A 26,658-nucleotide genomic window follows, 5' to 3' on the forward strand; every position below is an offset into this window, starting at 1 on the left:
AAATGTACCTGGGCCGCAGGGTATCTGAACCATGCAAACAGAGCCTAATATATGCCATCAATTCCAGTGCGCATAATATTTGCTTCTGCTTGTTCTGCTCCCAGGAAATTATAGAATCTTAGAATGGTTACATCACAGGAGGAGGCCATTCAGCCCACTGCATCTGTGCTGACCGCCGACCACTGCCGCTCAATAGTTCCACAGATCAGCTTTTTTTGGAGTAGCCTGGGAAATTTTTCTCCACCTGAATATGAACTGAATATGCCTGGACTCTTTCGAAGTCTTTGTGATTGGGTGTTTTGTGCTCTCACTCAATTTTCTTTCCTGCCGTTTGAGCAATTTGTTTTTTTTTGCATGTTGGGGGTTCGATGATTTTTCCTTGAATGGGGTCCATGTTTTTGAACTTGTACTTTGTACAATGTACTTTGAACCTGTTCCTTAGATGACTTCATACTATCAGGGCTGAGGCCAGCTTTGTGCTGTCAATGTCCCATTTACCCAAATGTTTTAACATTAGTGACAAGCCTGTTGTATAGCACTTTATCAAAATTCTTCAAGAAGCCTATACACCAAATAGGCATCCGTTAGTCTCGTGAGATCATGGATTTGCGCCTTGGAAGGTTTCCAGGGCGCAGGCCTGGGCAAGGTTGTATGGAAGACCAGCAGTTGCCCATGCTGCAAGTCTCCCCTCTCCACACCACCGATGTTGTCCAAGGGAAGGGCACTAGGGCCGATACAGCTTGGCACCTGTGTCGTCGCAGAGCAATGTGTGGTTAAGTGCCTTGTTCAAGGACACAACACGCTGCCTCAGCCAAGGCTCGAGCTAGCGACCTTCAGATCACTAGACGAACAACTTAACCACTTGGCCACGTGCCAACGTCTATACAGCACATAGCTGCATTACCCAAAACAATGCTCATCATTACTTGATCAAAAATCTCTATCAAATTGGTTAAACTCAATTTTCCCTTAACCATATGTACTGGCTTGCCTAAAGTAATCCATTTCCCTGCAAGTGGGTCTTTTGATAATCTTTTTCTAGATTAGTGTTCCTGAAAATGTTCCCACTACTGATGTTAATCTGACTGGCCTGCAGAAGCAGGGCTTATTCTCTTCCCCTTTTATGACCTACTGAGTATCATTTGCTGCTTTCCATCCTCTGACACCATCCTTACTTCAAACAACTTTGGGAGGACCATGGTCAATGCCTCCGAGATTTCTCCCTGGACTTTCCTTAAAATCCTAGGATGCATCCCATCCAATCCTGATAACTTACCTAATTTAAATTTATTAAGTTAGTTTTCCAATAGAGCAGTGCTATCGATTTTTAATGTGTCCACTATGTGTATCACTATGTCTTTATTTCCTGTTTATTTAGAAGCTTCTTATTCCCTAGTGAAGGCTGAGTACTCACTTAGTAATTCACAGTGCCCCCAGCATCCAAATACAAGTTACTCATTTTTGTTCTTAATGGGCCTCACTCTCTTATACGCTCAGTAGCCACTTTGTTAGATACTTTCTGTACCTAATACAGTGGCCATTGTGTGTATGTTCATGGTCTTCTGCTGCTGTAGCACATCCATTTCAAGGTTCAATGTGTTGTGCTTTCAGAGACGCTCTTTAGCATACCGCTGCTGTAACATGTGGTTATCTGAGTTACTGTTACTGGCTGGAGGATGCTGACTCTGCTCTTCAGCACCAATTCCAGCACACAGACTGGAGAGCGTTTGCTGCCCATGCCACCACAGACTCTCAGATTAACATTGACTTATATACCAACTCTGTCCTTGAGCACATCAACAAGTGTGTAGATAGAGTGACATCACATAAACAAATAAAAGTTTTCCCCAGTCAGAAACCATGGATGAACAGAAAAGTTCGCCTCCTGCTCAAAGCCGGAGATTCAGCCTTCAGGTCTGGAGACCGGGAGGCTTACAGCTCAGCCAGGGCCAACCTGAGGAGGGGAATCTCTCAGGCTAAACACATATACAAACAGAGAATTGAGGAGCATTTCAACACATCAGACCCCTGATGCATGTGTCATGGCATATAGGTCATTACAGACTTCAAACCACCTTGTACTGTGCCCCCTTCCAGCTCTGCTTCCCTCCCTGATGAGCTCAATTACTTCTGCGCTCGCTTTGACCGAGAGAACAAGGAGGTCACCCTCAAAGCGGATCTCCCGCCTGGTGAACTGCCTCTCTCACTTTCCACCTCCGCTGTTTGCGCCACCCCGAGCCAGGTGAATATACGGAAGGCAGCTGGTCCGGATGGAATACCTGGCCATGTGCTCAGAGTCTGTGCAGGGCAGTTGGCCGGGGTCTTCATGGATATTTTTAATCTGTCCCTGTCCCAGGCAGTTGTCCCCACAAGCTTCAAGATCGCCACCATCGTGCCAGTGTCGAAGTATTCCACTGCCATGTGCCTGAATGACTTCCACCCAGTTGCACTCACCCCCAACATTGCAAAATGCTTTGAGAGACTGGTTCTATCACATCTGAAATCCTGTCTGCCCACTACCCCGGACCCCCACCAATTTGCCTATCGCACTAACAGGTCAACAGAGGACGCCATCTCCACGGCACTTCAGTCTGTCCTGACCCACCTGGACCGCCCCAACTCTTACGTAAGAATGCTGTTCATTGACTTTAGTTCCACATTCAATACTGTGATCCCCTCCAAGCTGATCGCCAAACTTCGCCAGCTTGGTATCAGCTCATCCCTCTGCAATTGGACCTTGGACTTCCTGACTAACAGACCCCAATTAGTTAATTTAGACAACCTCTCCTCCTCCACTCTCACCCTGAACACCGGCGTGCCTCAAGGCTGTGTGCTGAGCCCTCTTCTGTACTCCCTTTTCACCTATGACTGCATTCCTGTACATGGTTCTAACTCCATAATCAAGTTTGCAGATGACACCACAGTGGTTGGCCTGATCAGAGGGGATGATGAGACGGCCTACAGGGATGAGGTCCAGCACCTGGCCGCGTGGTGTGCTGACAACAACCTGGCCCTTAACACAAATTGTTGTCTGAACAACAATTGAACCCTTTGACTATGTCTGCATGCTTTTATGCATTGAGTTGCTGCCACATGATTGGCTATTGAGATATTTGCATTAACGAGCAGGTGCACCTAATGAAATGCTCACTGTGCGTCTATCACCCCTTTTGGATTCCCATTCCTATTCCTGTTGTTAGTTCTTCACCTATCTGAATTGTCACATCCTCTCTAGTTCTTTGTCATCAGCCTGAATCTTGCTGTTATTGACATCGGACAGCTGCCATGCACAGCCTTCTGCTGGTTTACCTCTCTCTGTATTTATTTCATTGTGCAAGAAGCTCTAGATTTGCTTGTTCCCCCTCTGCACCCCTTGTAAATGTGCCCCAACTTCACTCAAACAATCTCTTCCTTAAAGACAGCCAATTGTTCTGTAATGATTTTGTCCATCACCATTTGTGCCCGTCCGCTCTCATCCCATTGAAAGTGGCCTTCATCCATTTCATGACTTTCACTTTGGATTGTTCCTCCTTCTCCATAGTTAACCTAAGTCTTACTGTCTCCTAATTTCTCCTCTTTTGGAACTTGGTGTGCTTGTCCCACTTCATTGCCCAGAAGTAGATCCAGCAATGACCCGTAACTCATCGGACCCAAAATATTCTGCTCGGGAAAATTATCCTGGTAACAACAGGGCATTTTCATTCAAAGAAAGGGTTGGATTGTTTCGGGAATCACCAGAGTTGAGCACAGCAGCAAATGGCTATGTTTAAAATGTTGAGTTGTCACAATTTATTTCAATCTATTTCTAAAACCACCTTATATGTTATCTGCAGGCATAGCTGGTAATTACAATTAGGCCTGGGGTCCAAGATCAGATTGTCCCCACTGATAGAGGGAGTCCTGTGTTGTTAAAGGAGCTGGTTCTCAGAACAGCAGTTAGACAGTAATTCCAAGGTATTATCTGAAAGAAAAGGAGGGGATATATTTCTTGTGACCTGGCTAAAATCACCACTTGACCAACAGCAATGTGCAATGAAAGGGAGCTTTCTGAGAACAATGTTACTGTTATGTTTACTACAGCACAAGAAGGGTTCATCAGAGATACAAGAGACTGCAGAGGCTGGAAATCTTGAGCAAAATTGAGGTATGTCTTGAGGTCCATCACTGTGATATCCAGAGATCCTGAGCTTTGCTGTAAAATGCAATGCTATCCACTCAGCTTTTTAATTTCTTTTTCTTCCTTAGGATGTGTGTGATGTTCATGCAACTTGGCCCCTACAGCCTAACACTGGGTGTTGCCTTGGGCTGATTGAATTCAGGAATTGACTGCTTCGTTCCCTGAGATTTTATAAAAAAAGGTGCTATTTACTGTAGAACTAACCATCTACTGTCTGATCGGCAGCCCTAATTTGCTCTTCACAGGATCCACTGCAGCAGTGCCTTGGGACAGGGCTGAGTGGCTTCGAACAACCACAGGCATTTGTGCAACTTCAACCAATGGAGGTGTTTCGCCACTGACTCTCACTAACTTCAGTTTTCCCGGGACCCCTTTCCCACAGTTTTTCAAATGTTATCATGATCTCACTCCCATATCACTTCTGAAATCCAGTGAGGCCTTTTTTTAAAATGCCAAATGCGTAAAGTTCTCTTTTCAGATTCGAAGAAATTTTCCTCAATGTTACCACCTAGATACAACCTTAACACAGAGATTGAATGGTTGAGATGTTTGATTTCGGTTCAGCCATTCATCCTGATGCCGGAACATTTGAGCAGAAGGTATACGGTACTTCTCTTCCTGTGGAGAGGGGTTGCCAGTCAATTCTCTTGTACCCTTCCTCATGCAGAGTTATAGAGGCCTGCTTGGCTTCCCAAACACGGATGCTGGAAATCCAGAGCAACACACACAAAATGCTGGAAAAACCTCAGCATTTTCTGTGTGCTGCTTTGCTTCCAGTTGGGTGTGTGGCAGAAGGCACGGGGCAAATAGGAGGGGTAGGCAGGGGATTTGGAAAGACAGGAATGGGCATTGAGCTAAAACCAGAACAAAGCCAAAATTGACTGACGTCAGAATTAAAGAAAACAAAAGTACATTTAAACATAAAAAAAATCATTAAAAAGGCACCATAGAACTTACAGGTATGAGTAAGAGATAATATTTATGAATTGTGGGAAAATCCCACAGATGGTCCATCACAGCAACACTTTGTAATTCTCTTTCTGGGTGTTATCTGGGAGCTGAAGGGCAGTGACTCATCGGTGCTGACTGCTACTGAAGTTTCAAACAGTATGCATCATCTGTAACCCACGCGATAATGTGAGGTAGTGGCTAATACTCAAAAGTATCGAACACGTCAGTGCTGTGCGAAAGCCAAGTTCGATTTGGACAGAGTAAAAATATTTAGTTGATTGCGAGGCAGTCATTCAGCCGGCATAATTGCATCATTACATCCTGAAATTCTACTTCTCTCTCTCTCCCTCACTATTTTCGGCAACCTTCCATCTAAATGTTATCACTTCGCTAAATTAAAATGCGCAGCATGTCTACAGCCAAGTGGGAACATAACAGCAGGGCTGTGAAAAACACACATTTAGAAATTAACTAGCAGACACTGAGATTTTCTACTCCTTAACTACATTTAAACATATTCTATCAGAATCTACCGGTATAATAACATTATCTGTCAGAATCTATTACCCATTTGATCGATTTCTGCACACATATGCCTTCATGGGGCTCAGGTGAGTTGGTCCCAGGAAGAAACAGGTCAATTCCACCTCGGAATGGAGAGCAAATTCACCAATGCAATGACAGGGTTAAAGGGTTACATCCTCAGGACAGGTCACGTGCCTGGAATTCTAAAGGTTAAGGGACAGACCAGCTGAGGTGTTTTGGGCGATTAAACAACTTAATCGACTCTTGTTAGGGATCAATATGAATGAATAGATCTTAGTTGCAGATCAGCTTTGATCCATTGGTTAGGAGAAGTTTTACAGGGATATGGGTCAAATGTAGACAAATGGAATAGCATGAACGATGGGCTGAAAGGCCTGCTTCTATGCTGTCTGACCCATAACTCTGTGACTGGTGGAGGGGCTGAAAGGCCTAGTGTTCCTTTATATTGACAATGTCACTCGTAACTGATTCTGGTGTTGCAGCAAATGTAACAATCTGTTACTGCGGGAAGCGTGGGCAAGATGGCGCCCGCGGCCAACGCAACCAACAACAACATCCTGCAGACAGTTCATGACACTACTTCTTCTCTTTCTTCTTTTAAATATACTTCTACCTTGAATCTGTGTGTGATTGGAGCCTGCAATTTACATTTTGATAATGGGTTTTTGGGTCTACTGAGTGGTCTGGTGCTTTTGCGGTCTCTGAGAGAATTTGGCGTGGCAGAGAATGGAGTGTGTTTAACGGCGGAGCGTGAACGGTTCCAATTCATGGCAAACTCACCAATTAAAGCGTCGAGCAAGATTGGAATCAACGAGGGCGAAAGAGGAAGGCAAGCAGACATTCAGCGCCTTCTGCCTGCGTTAGACCTGCCTCTCTCTCGCTCTCGCTCACTGCTGCTAGAGAAAGGGGCAGGAGTCTTGGGGCTTGGGGCAAGGTTTGATTGGAGGTGTCTGTGGGTTGGACTTGTTTTTAGAGGACACTGCAGATCATGCTGTATGTGTTCTGGTTTCTGGGTACTTCTTTTATTCCTATTTTGTGCGATTTTGATCGGAGCGGACTGGCTCTGTAGCCTACCACACAGCACTAAATTGAACCACACTGAACATTCCTAGACTATTTCAAATAATCTGCCGTTCGATGTTTCATGTTCTGTGTGTTATTCACTCATGTTTTTCCAATTTGTGCAATTTGTTCTTTGTTTTGCACATTGAGTGTTTGATGTTTTTCTTTGAATGAGTTCTGTTGTAATTTCTTTGTTTCACGGCTGTGTGTGGGACAACAAATCTCAGAGTTGTACACTGCACGTGTACTTCGATAATACATGTATTTTGAATCATTGAACTTGTGCAACGATAGCCTCGTACAGAGTTTTACAAAAACCTCATAAGATTGACAGCACTTCAAGCAACTGGGCACACTGGAAGATGATCCATTTGACAAATTTTCCACATAAGTTCCAGAAGATATGCTGCACACTACTCTCCCAACCCAAACCTTCTTCCAGCACTTTACATGGAACCTACACTAGAGAATCAAACCATTCTACCCAACTGGTTTCTGCTAGAACAGATGTTCTTTAAGAGCTTCCTCACTCTTGTAACTTCTTTGGTCATATCGTGGTGAGTGTGGAAATTCAGTGGGAATTTTTAATCTCCTCTTCCTGGTGTGAACTGAGCAGCAGCAGAACTGGAATGGAGGTGTTGACTGACTGTCTCAATTCTGCTACCATTGTGTTCAGGCCTGAATCTGGGGAGGAAGCCTCATTAATGTCCATAGACACTTGTGAGAGAGTAAAAGGCAGACACTGAAATTATATGCAGGATCAGGAAAAGTAGTAAGCCCACATGAAGAATTAAAATTCTTGTTGCACTGAATACCTTGCTCCTGACCTTCTCTGCCCTGAGTAGTTGTCCTTAACAGCAGCTCAGTCCAGAAATTTCAGCACATTGCATTCATGCTAACAAGGCTCAGTATTGGGTGTGAAGTCAGACTTGCTTGCCCCAGTCAACAGCTGACTCAGACAGAAATGAAGTATGTCAGCTAAAGACCTTGGCTGTGCGTTGAAAAAAACATCAACATTTTCCACTGAGTGAAGGTTTGGGAGAATCCCCATCCTCCGTGCTTCTGCTGATCTGATCACTTCTGTCCGACCTCCGTTTCCTGGTCTACATTGGCAAGATCCCAGCACCAACCCTCCTCACCTGGGGTTTGTTCAAATGAAAGACCATAAGACATAGAAGCAGAATTAAGCCATTCAGCCCATCGAATCTGCTCTGCTATCCCATCATGGCTGATCCCGGATCCCACGTAACCCCATACACCTGCCTTCTCACCATATCCTTTGGTGCCCTAACTGATCAGGAAACTATCAACTTCCACCTTAAGTATACCCATGGACTTGGTCTCCACCGCAGTCTACGACAGAGTAATCCACAGATTCACTACTCTCTGGCTAAAATAATTCCTCCTTACCTCTGTTCTAAAAGGTCACCCCTCAATTTTGAGGCTATGCCCCTCTAGTTCTGGATACCCCCACCAAAGGAAACATCCTCTTCACATCCACCCTATCTAGTCCTTTCAACATTCGGTACGCTTCAATGAAATCTCCCCACATTCTTCTAAATTCCATTGAGTAACAGGCCCAAAGCTGCCAAACACGCCTCATGTGTTAACCCCTTCATTCCTGGAATCATCCTTGTGAACCTCCTCTGGACTTTCTCCAATGACAACACATTCTCTCTGAGATAAGGGGTAGAAAACTGTTGACAAGTGCAGCCTGACTAGTGTCTTAAAAAGGCTCAGCATTATCTCCTTGTTTTTATATTCTATTCCCCTTGAAATAAACGCCAACATTGCATTTGCCTTCTTTACCACAGACTCAACTGTATGTTAACCTTCTGGGAGTCTTGCACAAGAACTTCTAAGTCCCTCTGCACCTCTCATGTTTGAACCTTCTCCCCATTTAAATAATAGTCCACACTATTGTTCCTTATACCAAAATGCATTACCATACATTTCCCAACACTGTATTCCATCTGCCGCTTTCTTGCCCAATATCTAGGGCTTTGGTCTTAAATCCACTCTGAAAGCAGCAGCGTGTTAATCCCTTGTGCACGAATTCCCCTTGGCTATGAGCCTGAACTGCAGGTGATCCATGTGAACTTGCATCTGCGTGATTTCTCACATTAGATTAATGTTGTACAAAGAACTTTTCTCATTTCCTTCCTCAGCCAGGGGTTTGCTGGTTCAATTTCAACTCCAGAACAAAACGTGGGATCGCACTCTAGTGCAGGGGTTCCCAACCTTTTTCATGCCATGGATCAGTATGATTAAGCAAGAGGTCCAAGGACCTCAGGTTGAGAACCCCTCACAATACTGAGTGAGTGCTGCACTATCAGAAGAGACACCTCTCTGATGAGAGGCTGAGCCTCTCAGGTAACCTGAGGGGACTCAATAAAAAACAGTGGAATTCTTCCAGAAATCCCAGCACGATTAACATCCCAATCCATCTGACGAGGGAAGACCACTTTCTCATTGTTTCAGTGCTCTTTATAGGATCATGCCGTGCACTATTTCCTGCATTTCCTAGATTTCAGTGTCTACACTTCACACACTTCATGACTGTGGGATGTGCTAGGATGTCAAGGGGCCGGCTGGTGGTGCAGTGGCATCAGCACTGGACTTCGAGGCAGATGGTTCTGAGTTCAAACCCAGCCGGGTCCCAACCTGGGCAGCAGCAGTATCTGTGTGGGAGAAAGGCCTGGCAACCTACTTCCGTATCTTGCCATGAAAACCCTATGGACCCTGCGGTCAATGAGGTCACGAAGAGACTAAACGCCTGAACAACAACAACAAAGGATGTCGAGGGAGCACAAGGCAGGTGTGAAAATAAGTTTATCCTTTCTTTTATTTTGGAATCAAGGAAGGAGAACAGATGGCTTACTCAGTTTTGCTCCTTCGTGCCTTATCGGGAAGTAGCAGGAACCAGCCTTCCTTCTGCTGTATCACCTGGAGCTTGTTAATGTTGAAGGCTACCTGGAGAGCAGAGAAAATGGTTATGAAGCCCCAGTCACACCCATGGTCCACTAAACCACATCCTGGTCATTTAGATTAGGGTTGCTGAGACTAAGTGGCCCAGCCTCCTGAAAGGTCTCCTGTGTTTTGCTTAGGTCCACAGTGCAGTGTGTGGTGGAGAAGGCCCTCTTTCTCTGATCTCGATGTTCAAAGTTCCAGGTACTGTAAATTTATGAGCAAAGTATAGTTATTTATTTACTTATTTATTTATTGAGCTACAGCGCGGAATAGGCCCTATCCACCCCTCAAGCCACACCATCCAGCAATCCCCCAGTTTGATCCTAACCTAATCATGGGACAATTTGGAATGACCAATTAACCTTTGGACCAGTTGTCTGTGGACTGTGGGAGGAAACCGGAACACCTGGAGGAACCCGATGTCTTTCAGCAATGGAACTTCGCTTGGTCAGGTCAATATATGACTTCAAAGAGTTTGACACTGCACTGTCCTTTTCAATGGTCACGACAATCAGTCAGTTTTCAAAATGTTTGCCCATCACCACTTTCCAAAGGATAGTTAAAGAAAGGCAATGAATGCCTACCTTTCCAACATCCAGGCAATACATTGATACATGTTCTTTGCAGGTACATCATTGTAGAGTTGACACTTTTGCCTCTCCTTGTCACTTTAAGGACATATTAAACACAGACATGTCTATTTTCCTCACTCATTTCAATGCAGATTCAGTTAGGGCACGAAAGACCATAAGATATGTGAGCTGAATTATTCCACTTGACCCATCAAGTCTGCTCCACCATTCAAGCATGGCTAATTATTTTCAATCCCATTCTCCTACCTTCTCTCTGTAACACTGAACCTCTTATCACCTAAGAACTTATCAGTTTCCTGCCTTAAATATACCCAATGCCTTGACCCCTACCGGTGTGGCACGTGGCCAAGTGGTTAGGGTGTTGGGCTTACGATCTGAAGGTCGTGGGTTCGAGTCTCGGCCAAGGCAGCGTGTTGTGTCTTTGAGCAAGGCACTTAACCACACACTGCTCCAGTCCACCCAGCTGAAAATGGGTACCGGCAAACGCTGGGGGTTAACCTTGCGATAGACTGGCGTCCTATCCGGGGGGGAGTCTCGTACTCTCAGTCGCTTCACGCCACAGAAACTGGTGTAAGCACCAGCCTGATGGGCCACAAAGGCTCGGGACAGACTTTAACTTTCACTTTTTAACTTGACCCCCCACAGCCCTCCATGGGAATGAATTCCACCACCCTCTGGCTGAAGGAATTCCTCCTCATCTCAGTTTTAAAGAGACATCACTTTATTTTGATGCCATGGTAGACTCCGAGACTCTCCGACTAGAACAAGAATCAGAATCAGAAACACAAGAGCTGGAAATGCCGAGCGGCACCTACAACCTACTGGAGGAACCCAGCAGGTCCGGCTGCATCTATGGAGATGAATAAACAGTGACGAGGCCCTCCTTCAGGACTTTCGTACATGTTAATTAGATTCAGAATCATTGAGATATGTTGTGAAATTCGTTGTTTTGCGGCAGCAGTTCAGTACAAGACATAAAAAGCTACGATAAATTAGAATAAGAAATATATAAAAATAAATAAATAAATAGTGCAATATGAGAACACAGTGGTGAGATTGTGTTCGTGAGTTCATGGACCTCTCAGACATCAAAAGGCAGAGGAGAAGAAGCCGTTCCTAAAACGCTGAGTGTGTGTCTTCAGACTTCTTTACCTCCTCCCTGATAGTAGTAATGAGAAGAGGGCATGTCCTGGATAGTGACAATTCTTATGATGGATGCCTCCTTCTTAAGGCATTGCCTTTTGAAGATGTCCTTGATGGTGGGGAGACTAGCGTCCATGATGGAGCTGGACGAGTTTACAAACCTCTGCAGCTTTTTTCCTACCTTGGGCATGGTGCCTTCATACTAGACAATGATGTAACCAGTCAGAATGCTCTCCATAGTACATCTGTAGAAATTTGCTGGAGTATCTGGTGAGATGACTAATCTCTTCAAACCCCTTATGAAAGAGAGCCTCTGTTTTGCCTTCTTCTAATTGCATCAACAGATTGGGCCCAGGATAAATATTCAGAGATGTTGACACCCAGGAACTTGTAATTGCCCACCACCGCTGGCCCCCCTCAGTGAGGGTAGGTGTGTGTTCTCCCAACATTCCCTTTCTGAAGTCCACAATCAATTTCTTAACCTTATTGATGTTGAGCGTAAGGTTGTTGTTGTGATACCACTCAACCAGCAGAACTAACCTATTGGAAACGTCCTCTCTATGTGCACTCTATCCAGGCATCTTAATAGCCGATGGATCTCCCTTTCATTCTTCTGAACTTCATCACACAGAGACATCAAACTCTCCTCATACATCAAGCCATTAATTCCTGGGATCACTCTTGTTCCAAAGAACAAGTTCCAAAGAAAGACCAATTTTCAGCCGATGTAAATCAAAACCAATTGGAAATAAGTTTTAATGTGAAACATAGATCATAAAATACTTATTAAGAATAGCAACATACATTTTCATTTTTCATTTGTGAACTTGGTCTGATCCTTCTGATTATAGTCCAGTCTGCAGTCACACATAGGGTGAGGGAGCTCTTGCTGTTATCTTATAAACTTAGTGGCCACTTTATTTGGTACAACAGCACACCTGCTCATTAATGCAAATATCTAATCAGCCAATCATGTGGCAGCAACTCAATACATAAATGCATGCAGACGTGATCAAAAGGTTGAGTTGTTGTTCAGACCAAATATCAGAATGGGGAAGAAATACGATCTAAGTGGCTTTGACAGTGGAATGATTGTTGCTGCCAGACGCTGTGGTTTGAGTATCTCAGAAACTGCTGATCGCCCGGGATTTTCATTTACAATATAGAGTTTACAGAGAATGGTGTGTAAAACAAACAAAAAAAATCCAGTGAGCGGTAATTCTGTGGGTGAAAATGCTTTGTTAAAGAGAGAACACAGAGGAGATTGACCAGACTGGTTCAAGGTGACAAGGCAACAGTAACTCAAATAATCACAGATTACAACAGTGGTGTTCAGAAGAACATCTCTGAACACACAACATGTCGAACCTTGAAGTGGATGAGCTACAGCAACTGAAGACCATGGACACACACTCAGTGGCCACTCTGTTAGGTTTTGGAGGTACCCAATGATGTGGCCACTGAGTGCAGATATTATAAGCTGTGCCAAATGCTGCATTAGGAATTGCCTGTACTAGTTTCATGAGTGTTTGATAATAGTTAATTTATGTACCAGCTAAATGTTAAGGAGGACATCATTAATCTCTTCCTCTCCTTTACGCACAATAGATCCATTTGTGCATCTCTGTCATTTGTTTCAGACTTCCAGGTTTTCTTTATGCTAAGCTTTGCACGATGTTTGCAATGTTCAATTAATGTTTTAAATCCCACTTCAAGTGCTGTTTAGATAACTGCAAATATTGGAAGCACTTCAGAAGTACATCTGTGGACGTGAGGCACTTTGGTGTCGTCTGAATCATTAATATGCTGAATTAATGGAAATATCCCTGTATAAGCTCATGAATCTTAGAAACATTGTTGTCAAACTAAAAGATTTGCAGGTGGCACACAGTTTTGAGAGGGAGACCGTAAAGTGTAATGCACGGCTAAGTCCCATGTAGCAAAGTTCCACAGGAGATCAACAGCGCTAAGCTTCCTTTAGCAACTGCCTTACAGAACAAAAATATTCAACACACAAGGTTCACGGAGGCAATCAAATCTACTTGGAGTATGACGTGATAATGACTGAATATCCTTAAATTTTGCATACGTTCTCTGCAGGAGATGAAGGCCAGCAATAGGGCATCCTTGGTGAACCAATTGATCTTTTGATGTCCACACTATGTTGCAGCACTTCTTCACTCACGGACTTTAGATAAAAACGGAAATACAGCTCTTCCTTGGTTGGTCTCCCAAATGATAGATGAGTTATGGTTCTATCCTGTCCTAGAGGATTGAGTCAATGGGCTGATGGTCATTGTATTGATGGAGAGAGAGTCTCCCTGTATGGACTCTGATGTTGTTTTCCACAGCAGAACCTAGGAAGGTGACACTTGGCAGTGCTGACACATAAGGAAATAATCCATTTAGTAAAGAACTAGTAAGAGTTTTATTTCCCAGTTCTCTACACCACACTCCAATTCAGTTAGTGGTGGTAAAGCACCTTTAAGTTGGACTGCCAACCACCATTAACAGTCAGAAGAAGAAAAACTGGGAACTGATTCAAAGCCTCAAGAATAAAAGCTTCTTAATGATGTACTATCATACTTTACCCAGAATGAACCAAATCAGTATGAAGTACAAACATCAACTGTGTCTCAGTGGAAGCACTTTCACCTTAGAATTTGAGCTCTAATCAGAAGCTGGAATTTATAATCCAGAAATTAGATTTTAAGATCCAGAGGATGGAATTTATAATTCAGAGGTCAGATTTTACAATCCAGAGTTTGGACATTATAATATAGAGGGCACAGTATATAGTCAAAGGAGTGAAATTTATAACATAGAACATAGAACATAGAATAGTACAGCACATTACAGGCCCTTCGGCCCACAATGTTGTGCTGACCCTCAAATCCTGCCTCCCATATAACCCCCCACCTTAAATTTCTCCATGTACCTGTCTAGTAGTCTCTTAAATTTCACTAGTGTATCTGCCTCCACCACTGACTCAGGCAGTGCATTCCACGCATCAACCACTCTGAGTAAAAAACCTTCCTCTAATATCCCCTTGAACTTCCCACCCCTTATCTTAAGGCCATGTCCTCTTGTATTGAGCAGTGGTGCCCTGGGGAAGAGGCGCTGGCTATCCACTCTATCTATTCCTCTTAATATCTTGTACACCTCTATCATGTCTCCTCTCATCCTCCTTTTCTCCAAAGAGTAAAGCCCTAGCTCCCTTAATCTCTGATCATAATCCATGCTCTCTAAACCAGGCAGCATCCTGGTAAATCTCCTCTGTACCCTTTCCAATGCTTCCACATCCTTCCTATAGTGAGGTGACCAGAACTGGACACAGTACTCCAGTTGTGGCCTAACCAGAGTTTTATAGAGCTGCATCATTACATCACGATTCTTAAACTCTATCCCCCGACTTATGAAAGCTAACACCCCATAAGCTTTCTTAACTACCCTATCCACCTGTGAGGCAACTTTCAGGTATCTGTGGACATGTACCCCCAGATCCCTCTGCTCCTCCACACTACCAAATACCCTGCCATTTACTTTGTACTCCGCCTTGGAGTTTGTCCTTCCAAAGTGTACCACCTCACACTTCTCCGGGTTGAACTCCATCTGCCACTTCTCAGCCCACATCTGCATCCTATCAATGTCTCTCTGCAATCTTCGACAATCCTCTACACTATCTACAACACCACCAACCTTTGTGTCGTCTGCAAACTTGCCAGCCCACCCTTCTACCTGAGTGCATTATAAAACTGAGACCAGATTATAATGCAAAGAGAGACTGGTTTTACTATCTAGTTCATAAACACAATAATTCTGCAGATGCTGGAAATCTTTGGCAACACACACAAAATCCAAGTCGGGCAGGGTCTTCCTCATCAGGAGACTGGTCAGTGCAGATCAGAAATAACATCTCCTCACTGACAATCAACACTGTTGCACCTCAAGGATGTGTGCTTAGCCCACTGCTCTACTCTCTCTACACCCACAACTGTGTAGCTAGGCAGAGCTCAAACACCATCTATCAATTTGCTGATGACACAAGTATTCTTGGCAGAATTTCAGATGCTGATGAGGAGGCGTACAAGAGTGAGATAGATCAGCTGGTTGAATGTGGTCACAACAACAACCTTGCACTCAATATCAGTAAGACCAAGAAATTGCTTGTGGAACTTAGGAAAGGGAAGTCAGGGGAATATACAGCGGTCCTCATCAAGAGATCAGGAGTGGACATGGTGAGCAGTTTCAAGTTCCTGGGTATCAACATCTTTGAAGATTTACAGTATCATCAGCCCAACATATTGATGCAATTACGAAGAAGGCATGACAGTGGCTATATTTCATTAGGAGTTTGAGGAGAATTAGGCATATCACCAAAGGCTCTAGCAAATTTCTACAGATGTACCATAGGGAGTATTCTAACTGGTTGCATCACTGACTGGTATGGAGGGGCTACTGCAGAGAATCAGACAAAGCTTTAGTGCGTTGCAAAGTCAGCCAGATCTACCATGGGCACAAGCCTCCCCAGTATCAAGGACAGCTTCAAAAGGTGATGTCTCAAAAAGGTGGCATCATTCATTTAGGACTTCCATCACACAAGGCATGCTCTCTTCTCATTGCCACCATCACGAAGAGGTACAGGAGCCTGAAGACACATACTCAATGGTTAAGTACAACTTCTTCCCCTCTGCCATCAGATTTCTGAATGGACAATGAACCCATGTACACTATATCACAAGTTTTTTTCTTTATTTGCTCTCTTTTTGCACTACTTATTTAATTTATTTGTTAATATATGTTTCTCACTGTTATTTTTCAATATTGTGTGTTGCACTGTCTGCTGCTGCAAAACAACAAATTTCACCACATATGCCAGTGATATTAAATCTGACTTTAATTCTGAGTCGATGTTTCAGGCCAAGTCCTGATGAAGTCAACGGGTTATTCCCCTCCAATATAGGCTGCCTGACCTGCTAATTTATCATCTAGTTGGTACAGTCCAGTAGTAGTGGCAGAGAGGTACACTTCTGGAGGAATGTTCAACTTCTTCCCGCTGCCATCCTCTGAAGAAGACATCAAATATCCTGCCCCACTATTTTAATGAAGAACAAGGCACTCTCAATGGTCTCCTGGCCAATAATTTATTCCTTGATTGACAAAGCTATGTCACATTGCTTGGACATTATCTTATTGCTGCCTGGAGGAGATGGCTCTGTTCAAATGAGATGTCAGAACTAAAATCATCCAGTGTTATATAACCATATAACCATATAACAATTACAACACGGAAATAGGCCATCTCAGCTCTTCTAGTCCATGCCGAACTCTTACTCTCACCTAGTCCCACCGACCTGCACTCGGCCCATAACCCTCCATTCCTTTCCTGTCCATATATCTATCCAACTTAACTTTAAGGGACAACATCGAATCTGCCTCAATCACTTCAGCTCTCTGAGTAAAGAAGTTCTCCCTCATGTTACCCCTAAACTTTTGCCCTTTAACTCTCAACTCATGTCCTCTTGTTTGAATCTCCCCCCATTCTCAATGGAAAAAGCCTACCCATGTCAACTCTATCAATCCCCCTCATACTTTTAAACACCTCTATCAAGTCCCCTCTCAACCTTCTACGCTCCAAAGAATAAAGACCTAACTTGTTCAACCTTTCTCTGTAACTTAGGAGATGAAACCCAGGCAACATTTTAGTAAATCTCCTCTGTACTCGCTCAATTTTATTGACATCTTTCCTATAATTCGGTGACCAGAACTGTACACAATCCCTCCTTGAATTGCAGTTTGTGATTTTTATTCCAGATCATCAGAATATTAATATACTGAGGGTTCTCAACACACACAGGAGGAATAGCCTCAAGCTCTAAGCCAGGTGTACCTCAAGTATTACCTACCTTTCCCAGGAAGTCATTTTTACTGACCAGGTCCCAGTCCCACACCTCCACGTACAAGGTGTTCTCAGTCACAGCATCGTCCAGGGCAAAATCAAAGACCTCATTCCAACGGGGGTAACAGGATTTTTTCACAACCTACAAAAAAAACCCAAAAAACTCAGTCTCAGAAGATCTCACTTGAGCAGTACCTACGTATCCAGCTACTTGCTGTTAATCAAATGGACTAAAAATGCTGTAAGTCATCAGCGAGTTCAAGAGCAGCTGAGGAGTGAATGTTTCAGGTTGACCCGAAAAATTAATGCTATTTCTTTTCTCCATAAATGTTGCTGGACCTAATGTGTTTTCAAATAATTTCTGTTTTTATTTCGGATTTCCATCATCTGCATAATTGTTTACATTATAAATGCTAAATGGCAGAGAGCACAATGAGAAATAATGACAATCAAACTGGTAGTTAAATCATATTATTGTGAATTATTTAAATTTTCATCTTCCTCAAGCTGCAAATTCGAGGCATATAATTTTCTCCCAGTCATATTGACTTGTACATAAACACAGCAGAGAATTTGGAAAAATCATTGGGAACTTATTCAACCAGACTCCTTCAAGGCTTGGCAAACCTTAATCTTCCAGGCATTAAAAATTAGTCTCCTTAAAACCTATCTGAGGTTTCTCCACAAATAAAATGATTGAGGTATTAAAAAAGTGTATTTTTGCCAATTTTCTCTCGTTCTTTTGTTTATTGATTTTTAAAATATTGATGCAATATAGGGTTTGGTGAGAAAGGCACAAAAGCGAGGAAGTCACGTCCTGGAAATTATGCATCCAGAGGACATTTCAACATCCCTCAGCCCTTCATCTGATAAGCTCCTTTAATGGTCTGTGTCCATTTAAATTACCTGACCTTTCTCTGCCAGGAGCATCACTGAAGTTTGCCACTGGGATTGTACAAAGTTACACAGTGAAGTAAGAGCAGAGACCCGAGAGTCTCTTACTTCATTGAATGAACAGACGGAGTTTTAAACTAGAGTATGCTCTGTCAGTGATAATTAGGATGCGAACTAGTGGGTCACTGGATCAGACAATGAATGCTGGTTTATAATGGGGAATGCAATTTGTAAATGAATCAGAAGAAATCGTACTACAACTTTACGAATTAATCAACCAGTTCTCAAACTTAAAACTCCAACCTCTGGGTTAAAACTTCATAATTTTACCCCTCTCCATCTCCAAACCCTTCTCCCACTTTAAAGCTAACTAAAAACTCTATTCCTCTGGGTTCAGCTTTCTGTACAAACTTCCAATACATCTACTAATCACTGACAGCTCAAGCATCCACTGTGTAGAATCTGAAACTCCACAAAGACCTCATGCAAAGCTTTTGTACCCCCATAACGACCAACTTGACCAAACATACTGCCATCCTTCAATGGTCAGATTCACTTCTTTCTGATGACCTTGATTTGAAATGCCTTGTTAAATTTCAACATTTAAACTCTGTGTGGAATCAAGTACTTGAATCTCTTTTGCAACAAGGACACAGAAGACTTTTTAACCTTAGATAAAGTACAGAAGTCATTGACCTGAAACATTAACTTTAGGGGGCAGAATCCATATCAGAATTTTTATTTATTTATTTGTTTGTTTATTTGAGATATGGTGCAGAATATGAGGGGTGATAGATAAGTTCATGGTCTAAGATAGAAGGAGTCAATTTTAGAAAACCTAGCACATTTATCTTTCAACATAGTCCCCTCCAACATTTACACACTTAGTCCAGCGGTCGTGGAGCATACGGATCCCTTCTTTGGAGAAGTCAGTGTCTGGGACCTCCAGAAAGTGGTCCACAGCAGGCGTGATTGATAAGTTCATGGCCTAAGGTAGAAGGAGATGAGTTATTAGCTTCAAGCTTTCTGCGTAATCACTCAAAGAGTTGAACTGCATGTGTATGGAACGAGAGCTATATAACTCATCTCCTTCTACCTTAGGCCACGACCTTATCAATCACCCCTGCTGTGGACCACTTTCTGGAGGTCCAAGATCCGTATGCTCCGCGACCGCTGGACTAAGTGTGTAAATGTAGGAGGGGACTATGTTGAAAAATAAATGTGCTAGGTTTTCTAAAACTGACTCCTTCTACCTTAGGGCACGAACTTATCAATCACCCCTCGTAGCATCCTTCCAGCCCTTCGAACCACAGCACCCAGCAATTCCCCGATTTAATCCTAGCCTAATCACGGGACAATTTACAATGATCAATTAACCTGTCAACCGGTACATCTTTGGACCGAGAGAGGAAACCCACACAGTCAAGGGGAGAACATACAAACTCGTTACAGCAGCAGCAGGATTTGAACCTGGGTCGCCTGTACTGTAAAGTATTGTTCTAAACACTAGGCTACTGTGCCGTCCAATCAGTTCCAGTTTTAATGGAACTGTAAGGTATTGGTGGTGAATAGCCAATCAGCTCATCGTAAGTAGAAAGTTGTGGAATTGGCCAATAGAGTATCAGCATTGAAATGTATGTAAATGTATGGTGAATATGTACAGTAAATGAACTATAGATCGAGTTTTAAATAAATTGGTAGGACAGTTCTCACAGCTCCCTGTGTCTTTTTTGGCATCTTTATATAACATTGTTCAGGTTCATCACAGTAATGGGTGTACACATACATGTACTAAAAACTGGCAACAGAAATGAAATATTAGCAGTCTCCAAGCTTGTCAATGAATATGAGTGAACAGCTCATAGGACAAGTCTGGAAGCTCTTGATACCTTGTTTCAGCTCTGACTTCACATGAGGATGTGCCACAACGTGTACTGTACAGGGCTGAACAGGTAAGCACTGGAGAAATAGCAACGTGATGGTCCTCAAGCATAAACTGTGTCACCACAAGAGAGAAAACAGATCACAATGGCTGCTTGGACTTACGTTTAAAGCCTTTCAGTTCCATAAGCATTTCGGTCATACACAGAGCACATGGAAATACTCTTCATATCAAATAACAGTGGAAATTAAAGGCAATGGTAAGGATTTGCCACAGCAGTGTAAGAAAGCTGTTTTGTTCCCAAACATACAGTGCAATAGCAAACTTTATTTAGTGAAGTTGTACAAAAATTGCAGAAATTTCCAAAATTGTGAAGTATTATAGATTTGGAATCATGAATCAGAAATGAGGTGAACCTGTCAATAAGTATAATGTCTTAGAAACACAGAAAGCCTACAGCACAATACAGGCCCTTTGGCCCAAAAAGATGTGCTTACTATAGAAATTACCTAGCGTTACCCATAGCCCTCTATTTTTCTGAGCTCCATGTACCTATCCAGGATTCTCTTAAAAGACCCTACCGTTTCCACCTCCATCACCGTTGCCGGCTGCCCATTCCACGCACTTGATGAAGGACCTGTCTCAGAACAGTGCCTTTGGATCATGTGTGGTGTGGCAAGTTTGTGTTTTCATCAAAAAGCAAATTCAATCAGTTATTAAGTGCACAGAATGTCACTATTGAACTTGTGTGTAAAATCAAATTGCTCATGGAGATGGCAATGAGGTACAAAAACAAAGGACATAAGTAGCAGGACCAGAGGTAGGTCAGTCAACTCCCTAGACCATAAGACCGTAAGATTTAGGAGCAGAATTAGGTCACCTGGCCCATCGAATCTGATCTGCCATTTCTTCATAGCTGATATACTGTATCCCTCTCAACCCCAACTCTCCTGCCTTCTCCCTGTAACCTTTGACACCCTGACTAACCAAGAACCTATCAACTTCCACTTAAAATATACTCAATGACCTGGCCTCCACAGCTGTCGTGGTAATGAATTTCAAAACTTCACCACCCTCTGGCTAAAGAAATTCCTCCTCATCTCTGTTCTAAATGGACGTCCCTCTGTTCTGAGGCTGTGCTCTCTGATTCTAGACTCACCCAGTATAGAAAGTATCCTCTCCACATCCACTCTATCTAGGCATTTCAATATTCGATATGTTTCAAAGAGTACCCCCCCCCCACATTCTTCTAAATCCAGTAACTACAGGCCCAAAGCCATCAAATGCTCATCATACATTAACCTTTCATTCCTGGAATAATTCTTGTGAACTTCCTGTGGACGCCTTGAAGCGCTAGCACCTCTTTTCTTAAACAAGGGGCCCAAAACTGCTCACAAGACTCCAAGCATATTCTGACCAATTCCTTATAAGGTCTCAGCATCACCTCCTTGCTCTTATTTTCCGGTTGCATTCTGTTAATTTTTAAAAGCTTCCCAATCCTCCAACTTCCCACTAATTGTTGCTATATTATATGACCTCTCTTTTGCTTTTATGCTGAGGCCATGGTTGCCTCATCCTCTCTCTAAAATACTTCTTCATCTTTGAGATGTACAGTGTTTTATCCTGTGCCTTCCCAATTGCCCCCAGAAACTCCAGGCATGGTTATCCCTGGCAGTGTCCCCTTCCAATCAACTTTGGCCAACACCTCTCTCATGCCTCTTTGCTCAACTTTTACACAGATATATCTGACTTCTCCCTCTCAAAATGCAGGTGAATTCTATCATATCATGATCCCTATTTCCTTAGGATTCCTTTATCTTAAACTTCCTAATAAAATCTGGTTCATTACACAACATCCAATCCAGAATTACCTTTCCCCTAGTAGGCCCAACCACAAGCTGCTCTAAAGAGTCAACTCATAGGCATTCCATATCCTTGATAAGATCATAGCTCATCCAAGCCTGGGCTCAGCACCACTTCCCAATTTTCTCTCCTTCTCTACCTCCAAGAGGACCACAACCTTGTCGTGGTTTGGAGGCTTGCGAGCCTCAGTGACCCGGAGAGCTATGCTGACTGAAGCCAGGGCTTTCTGCTTTGGCTCTTGGTAGGGGCACCTATGCCAAACAGGTCAAAAGATAGAGGAGAGACTAATAGTGGTCCACCAGTCCTCCAGGTTTGGGGGTTCAGCTCAGGGCTAACAACCCTGACTGATAAAACAAAACTGTTATGGAAACAGCAATGAAGAATCCTTCTGCATCTGAGTGCGACAGTATTCCTGTGTCTCCTCCTGGGACTTGTGTGACTGACAGTAGTGAAAACCGAGAGGAAGGTACCAACGTGATGAAGGAAGCCCTGAACACTGCCAGAGATGGAGTACTTTCATTTCTGTCCTAAATGCCAGCAGTTAATGGGCAGTAAGCAAGTCTCCTTCACTACATTTCTGACTCCTTCATAATTAAGATGTCTGTCCATTTCCACCTTGAATTTATTCAATCGTTCCCCACAGCTCTCTGTGGTAAAGAATTCCAAAATATCCCAATTCTGTTGGAGAAGATGGTGGCGCGATGCAGCTCGCAGTGGCCACTCCGGTGGTGATGTCTGTTATTTGTCAAGTAGGGTGCCGTGCACAATCCTGATTTGATGGAGACGGACATGAGAGCACAGAGGAACATCTGGTGAAACTTCTGAAATGCCTGCTTCACTGCTGCTGCTACTGTGTGATCCAGAATCTCCACAGGGGAAGGCCCCAAGTCCTCGGCTTTGCTTGTTGCTCGGTGGTCGGGGCTGGGTCAAAGTGCTCGGCAGAGGATGGTGCTCGGAGAGGCTGTATCGTAGGGGCTGGTCGGAGGCTCGAAGTTTTTGGACGGACTCAGAGTCCGCTGCGGTCGGGTGCTTCCACTGGTGCTGCATCGGCAAGTTGGCAGCGCCTGGAGGTTCATGGCAGGGAGGGTTCCTCTCTTCTGCCGCCTGCGTGAGTTGATGAGTCTCTCAGGACTTTGAGACTTTTTTTTACCGTGCCCATGGTCTGCTCTTTATCAAATTATGGTATTGCTTTGTACTGTTGTAACTATATGTTATAATTATGTGGTTTTGTCAGTTTTACTCTTGGTTTGTCCTGTGTTTTCTTGTGACATCATTCTGGAGGAACATTGTATCATTTTTTAATGCATGCATTTCTAAATGACAATAAACGAGGACTGAGCGTCCTCGTAATCTAATCTAATTCTCTGGGAAAAGAAAATAGGTCAGTGGATGATGCAGTCAACATGGGACTGCATTACATACTACAACACCTCGACAACCCAGGAACTTCTGCGAGGGTCCTGTTTGTTGACTTCAGCTTGGCATTCAACACCATAGTCCCAGAAATCCTCCACTCCAAACTCACCCATTTCACTGTCTCCCCCGCCATCTGTCAGTGGATCACAAGCTTCCTGACTGACAGGGTGCAGCAAGTGAGGCTGGGGAGCATCATTTCTAGCACCTGGACAATCAGTACCGGTGCCCCCCAGGGATGTGTGCTTTCCCCACTGCTCTTCTCCCTTTACACTAATGACTGCACCTCACAGGATCCACCTGTTAAAAATCCTGAAGTTTGCAGACGACACAACTGTCATTGGCCTTATCCGAGATGGTGATGAGTCTGCATACAGACAGGTGGTGGAACGGCTGGCCCTCTGGTGTGGTCAGAACAATCTGGAGCTAAATACGCTCAACACTGTGGAGATGACAGTGGATTTCAGGAGGAGCCCCCACAATACTCCCCCCACTCACTATACTCAACACTATTGTGTCTGCTGTGGAGACCTTCAGGTTTCTGGGTGGCACAATCTCCCAGGACCTGAAGTGGACACCCAACACGGACACTCTTATCAAAAAGGCTCAGCAGAGGTTGTATTTCCTACGTCATGCTTTTAGTCTATTATAAACCAAGTCCACCTGTACATACACAGATATACCTCATTATATATAGTTCACGATTATTTGTGCTATTGTTTTGTTTGCTTTTTGATTCTGTACAGCGAGAGCTCAGGGAAACCGGCATCAAATTCCGTGTATGTGTCCACATACTTGGCGATAATAAAGGATTCTGATTCTGATACCTCATCTCAGAAATTGGTAACCCCTTAATCTGAAACTTTGCTCCCTGGTTCTAGATACCAGATTAACCAATAGCAGAAACACCTTCTCAGCATCAGCCCTGTCCATCTCCCTCAGAACCTGGAGGCACAGGAGACTGCAAATGCTAGATTCTGGGGTAACACATGTTCTGCCGGAGGAACCCAGTGGGAGGAACATCCATCCCATCATAAGGCTTCATTGTTTCCATGGGAGGAAAGGAATTTTCAACACTTCATGTCAGAACTCTGCACCAATTCCAGACTGATGCAAGGTTTTGACCCAAAACATCAACAGTTCCGTTCCTCCCACAGATGCTGTTTGACTCACTGAGTTTTTCCAGTGGACCGTTTTTTGTCCTTCAGAATCTTGTGTTTCAACATGGACATCCCCCATTCTTCTACCTTCCAACGTGAACAGGCCTAACATGCTCACCCTCTCTTCATACCTCAACCTCTTTGACTCAGAAAACAACCTAGCAAAGCTTCTCAACACTGCCACATATGTGTAAGAATTTCAGGTAGAGCCAGGCAGAAACATGGTGTTACAATCATGCAATGATATCAGTGGCCAGAGTTCCAAAATAGAAAGAAAAGTACGTGGGTGAGGATGGCATGATTAGCTGTCACGAATGTAATATGAACCATCCATGACAATATAAATGTCAGATTAAAACAGCAAGATATTTTAATTACCAGGAAAAGGTCACATCTGCTCAGCATTCAAGTCTAAAGCCAAAGTAGAGAATCAAAACAACTTCAGTCATGCGATTTTTTTTCACAGAGAGGAAGTTTTTATAGTAAGAAGCCACAAAGAGGAAGTCTGGGCAGTACTGAAATTAATAAGGATAATAAGGAATTGGGTTTATGTAGTACTTAAGTGAACACTTCTGTGAGCGAAAGCAATGGTGGGAAACACAATGACTTCGGGAGCAACACACGCAAAATACAGAGAAACAGCAGGTCAGGCAGAAATGACTTCAAGAGAATAGTTAAGGGATCAGTGTGTTGACATGAGCACTGACATGGCAGTCGATTACTCAATGACGGACACGCATACATAGCTAAGTTCAGCTGAGCATAGCAATGAATTGCACAGTGAATCTGAAAATATATTGTGAAGACTTTAAGTCAGGTGAAAAGTTCATCGACCTACAACAGTCAGCAAGTAAAATCAACACTGGATGCAACTGACATTATTAATGGATAAACATTGATTGGCTAACACTAGTGCCAGGAATTGAAATTAGACTGGAAAGAGATGTGGATGCTTCAAGATCACTAGACATCCCGTAGTATTGGAAAGATGTGCACAGTATTACAGATAATCTAGATAAGCCATATCTGTATCAAGTCAGATACTCACATCGACAGTATATCATGCCAGACACCAATACCAATCTACAGTATTCATCAACCTGTCCTAAAAGTGTAGAAGAACCAGGTGGAGGTGTGCAACAGAAGCCTGGCGAGTCTGGGTAACAGTACTGAAAGTGGGCAAGCCCTCAACTCTAAGGTGACATTGAACAAGGCAGATGATAACAAAATATCATCCATTGAATATAGGTTTTGTGAAGAAAGCAGAGGATGGTAGGATTTTACTGGATCAGATCTCTCACATGGATATGTTCACTTGAATATAAATGAGAGTCAGCAAAATTGGATAAGCACAACTCCTACACTGATGCTGTACACAACTCCTACGTAACTCCTACTCATAGTGTGATGCTACAGCGGCAAAAACACAGGATATTATAGATCCTTATTAATGGAGTCATGATAATGCATCAATAGTTTTAAATCCTGAAGAAAATCTTTGAATATTTGAAGGAATCAGGTGAAGCACCACAAGCAAAGGTAAAAGTTGAAAAGGAAAAGGTGTATTCATACGAAAGGAAGCAGTTACCACAATCTAAAAATAAATGTAACAGTCAATAAAAAGGTGAAGTAATTGCAAAGGCAAAAAAAAACCCTGAAATCCTTACTTGGGTTATTTTTCAGAATGGTTCTTGATTTTTTACTTTATACTTTACTTTATTGTCGCCAAACAATTGATGCTAGAACATACAATCATCATAGCGATATTTTTAATATAGTGATATATTTGCCAGATACTGTGATAATACTGAGTCTATTACATCAGACATGGAAGAAAGGTCCAGGATTTAGACTGGACTGATTGAGTTGGTGTAGTATCCAGAGAGATGTCAAGTATCCTGACAGACTCTGGGGGGAGGGGCAGATGAGAGAGGGAGAGGGGGAGGAGAGGGAGATGGAGAGGGAGAGAGGGAGACAAAGAGATGGGGATAGAGATAGAGATAGAAACAGAGATAGACACTGAGATAGTGATAGAGATGGGGAGATAGGAAGAGAGAGAGACAGACTGAGAGAGATACGAATGCTGCAAACCTGAGTGAATGAAG

At 43.3% G+C, this 26,658-nt stretch overlaps 1 protein-coding gene across 1 annotated transcript in view; it reads right to left on the bottom strand.

The window, feature by feature from the left end:
- Nucleotides 1–26,658, bottom strand: part of rasa4 (RAS p21 protein activator 4) — a 283,641-nt gene that overhangs the window by 78,322 nt on the left and 178,661 nt on the right. Inside the window, exons 7-8 of the mRNA XM_063031375.1 lie at nucleotides 17,345–17,483; nucleotides 9,618–9,705 (exon numbers count right to left, since the gene is read on the bottom strand). Of these exons, the coding sequence (XP_062887445.1) occupies nucleotides 9,618–9,705; nucleotides 17,345–17,483 (227 nt within the window). The remainder of the gene's footprint in view (nucleotides 1–9,617; nucleotides 9,706–17,344; nucleotides 17,484–26,658) is intronic.

Source organism: Mobula hypostoma, chromosome 23 (assembly GCF_963921235.1).
Source record: "Mobula hypostoma chromosome 23, sMobHyp1.1, whole genome shotgun sequence".
Taxonomy (NCBI): domain Eukaryota; kingdom Metazoa; phylum Chordata; class Chondrichthyes; order Myliobatiformes; family Myliobatidae; genus Mobula; species Mobula hypostoma.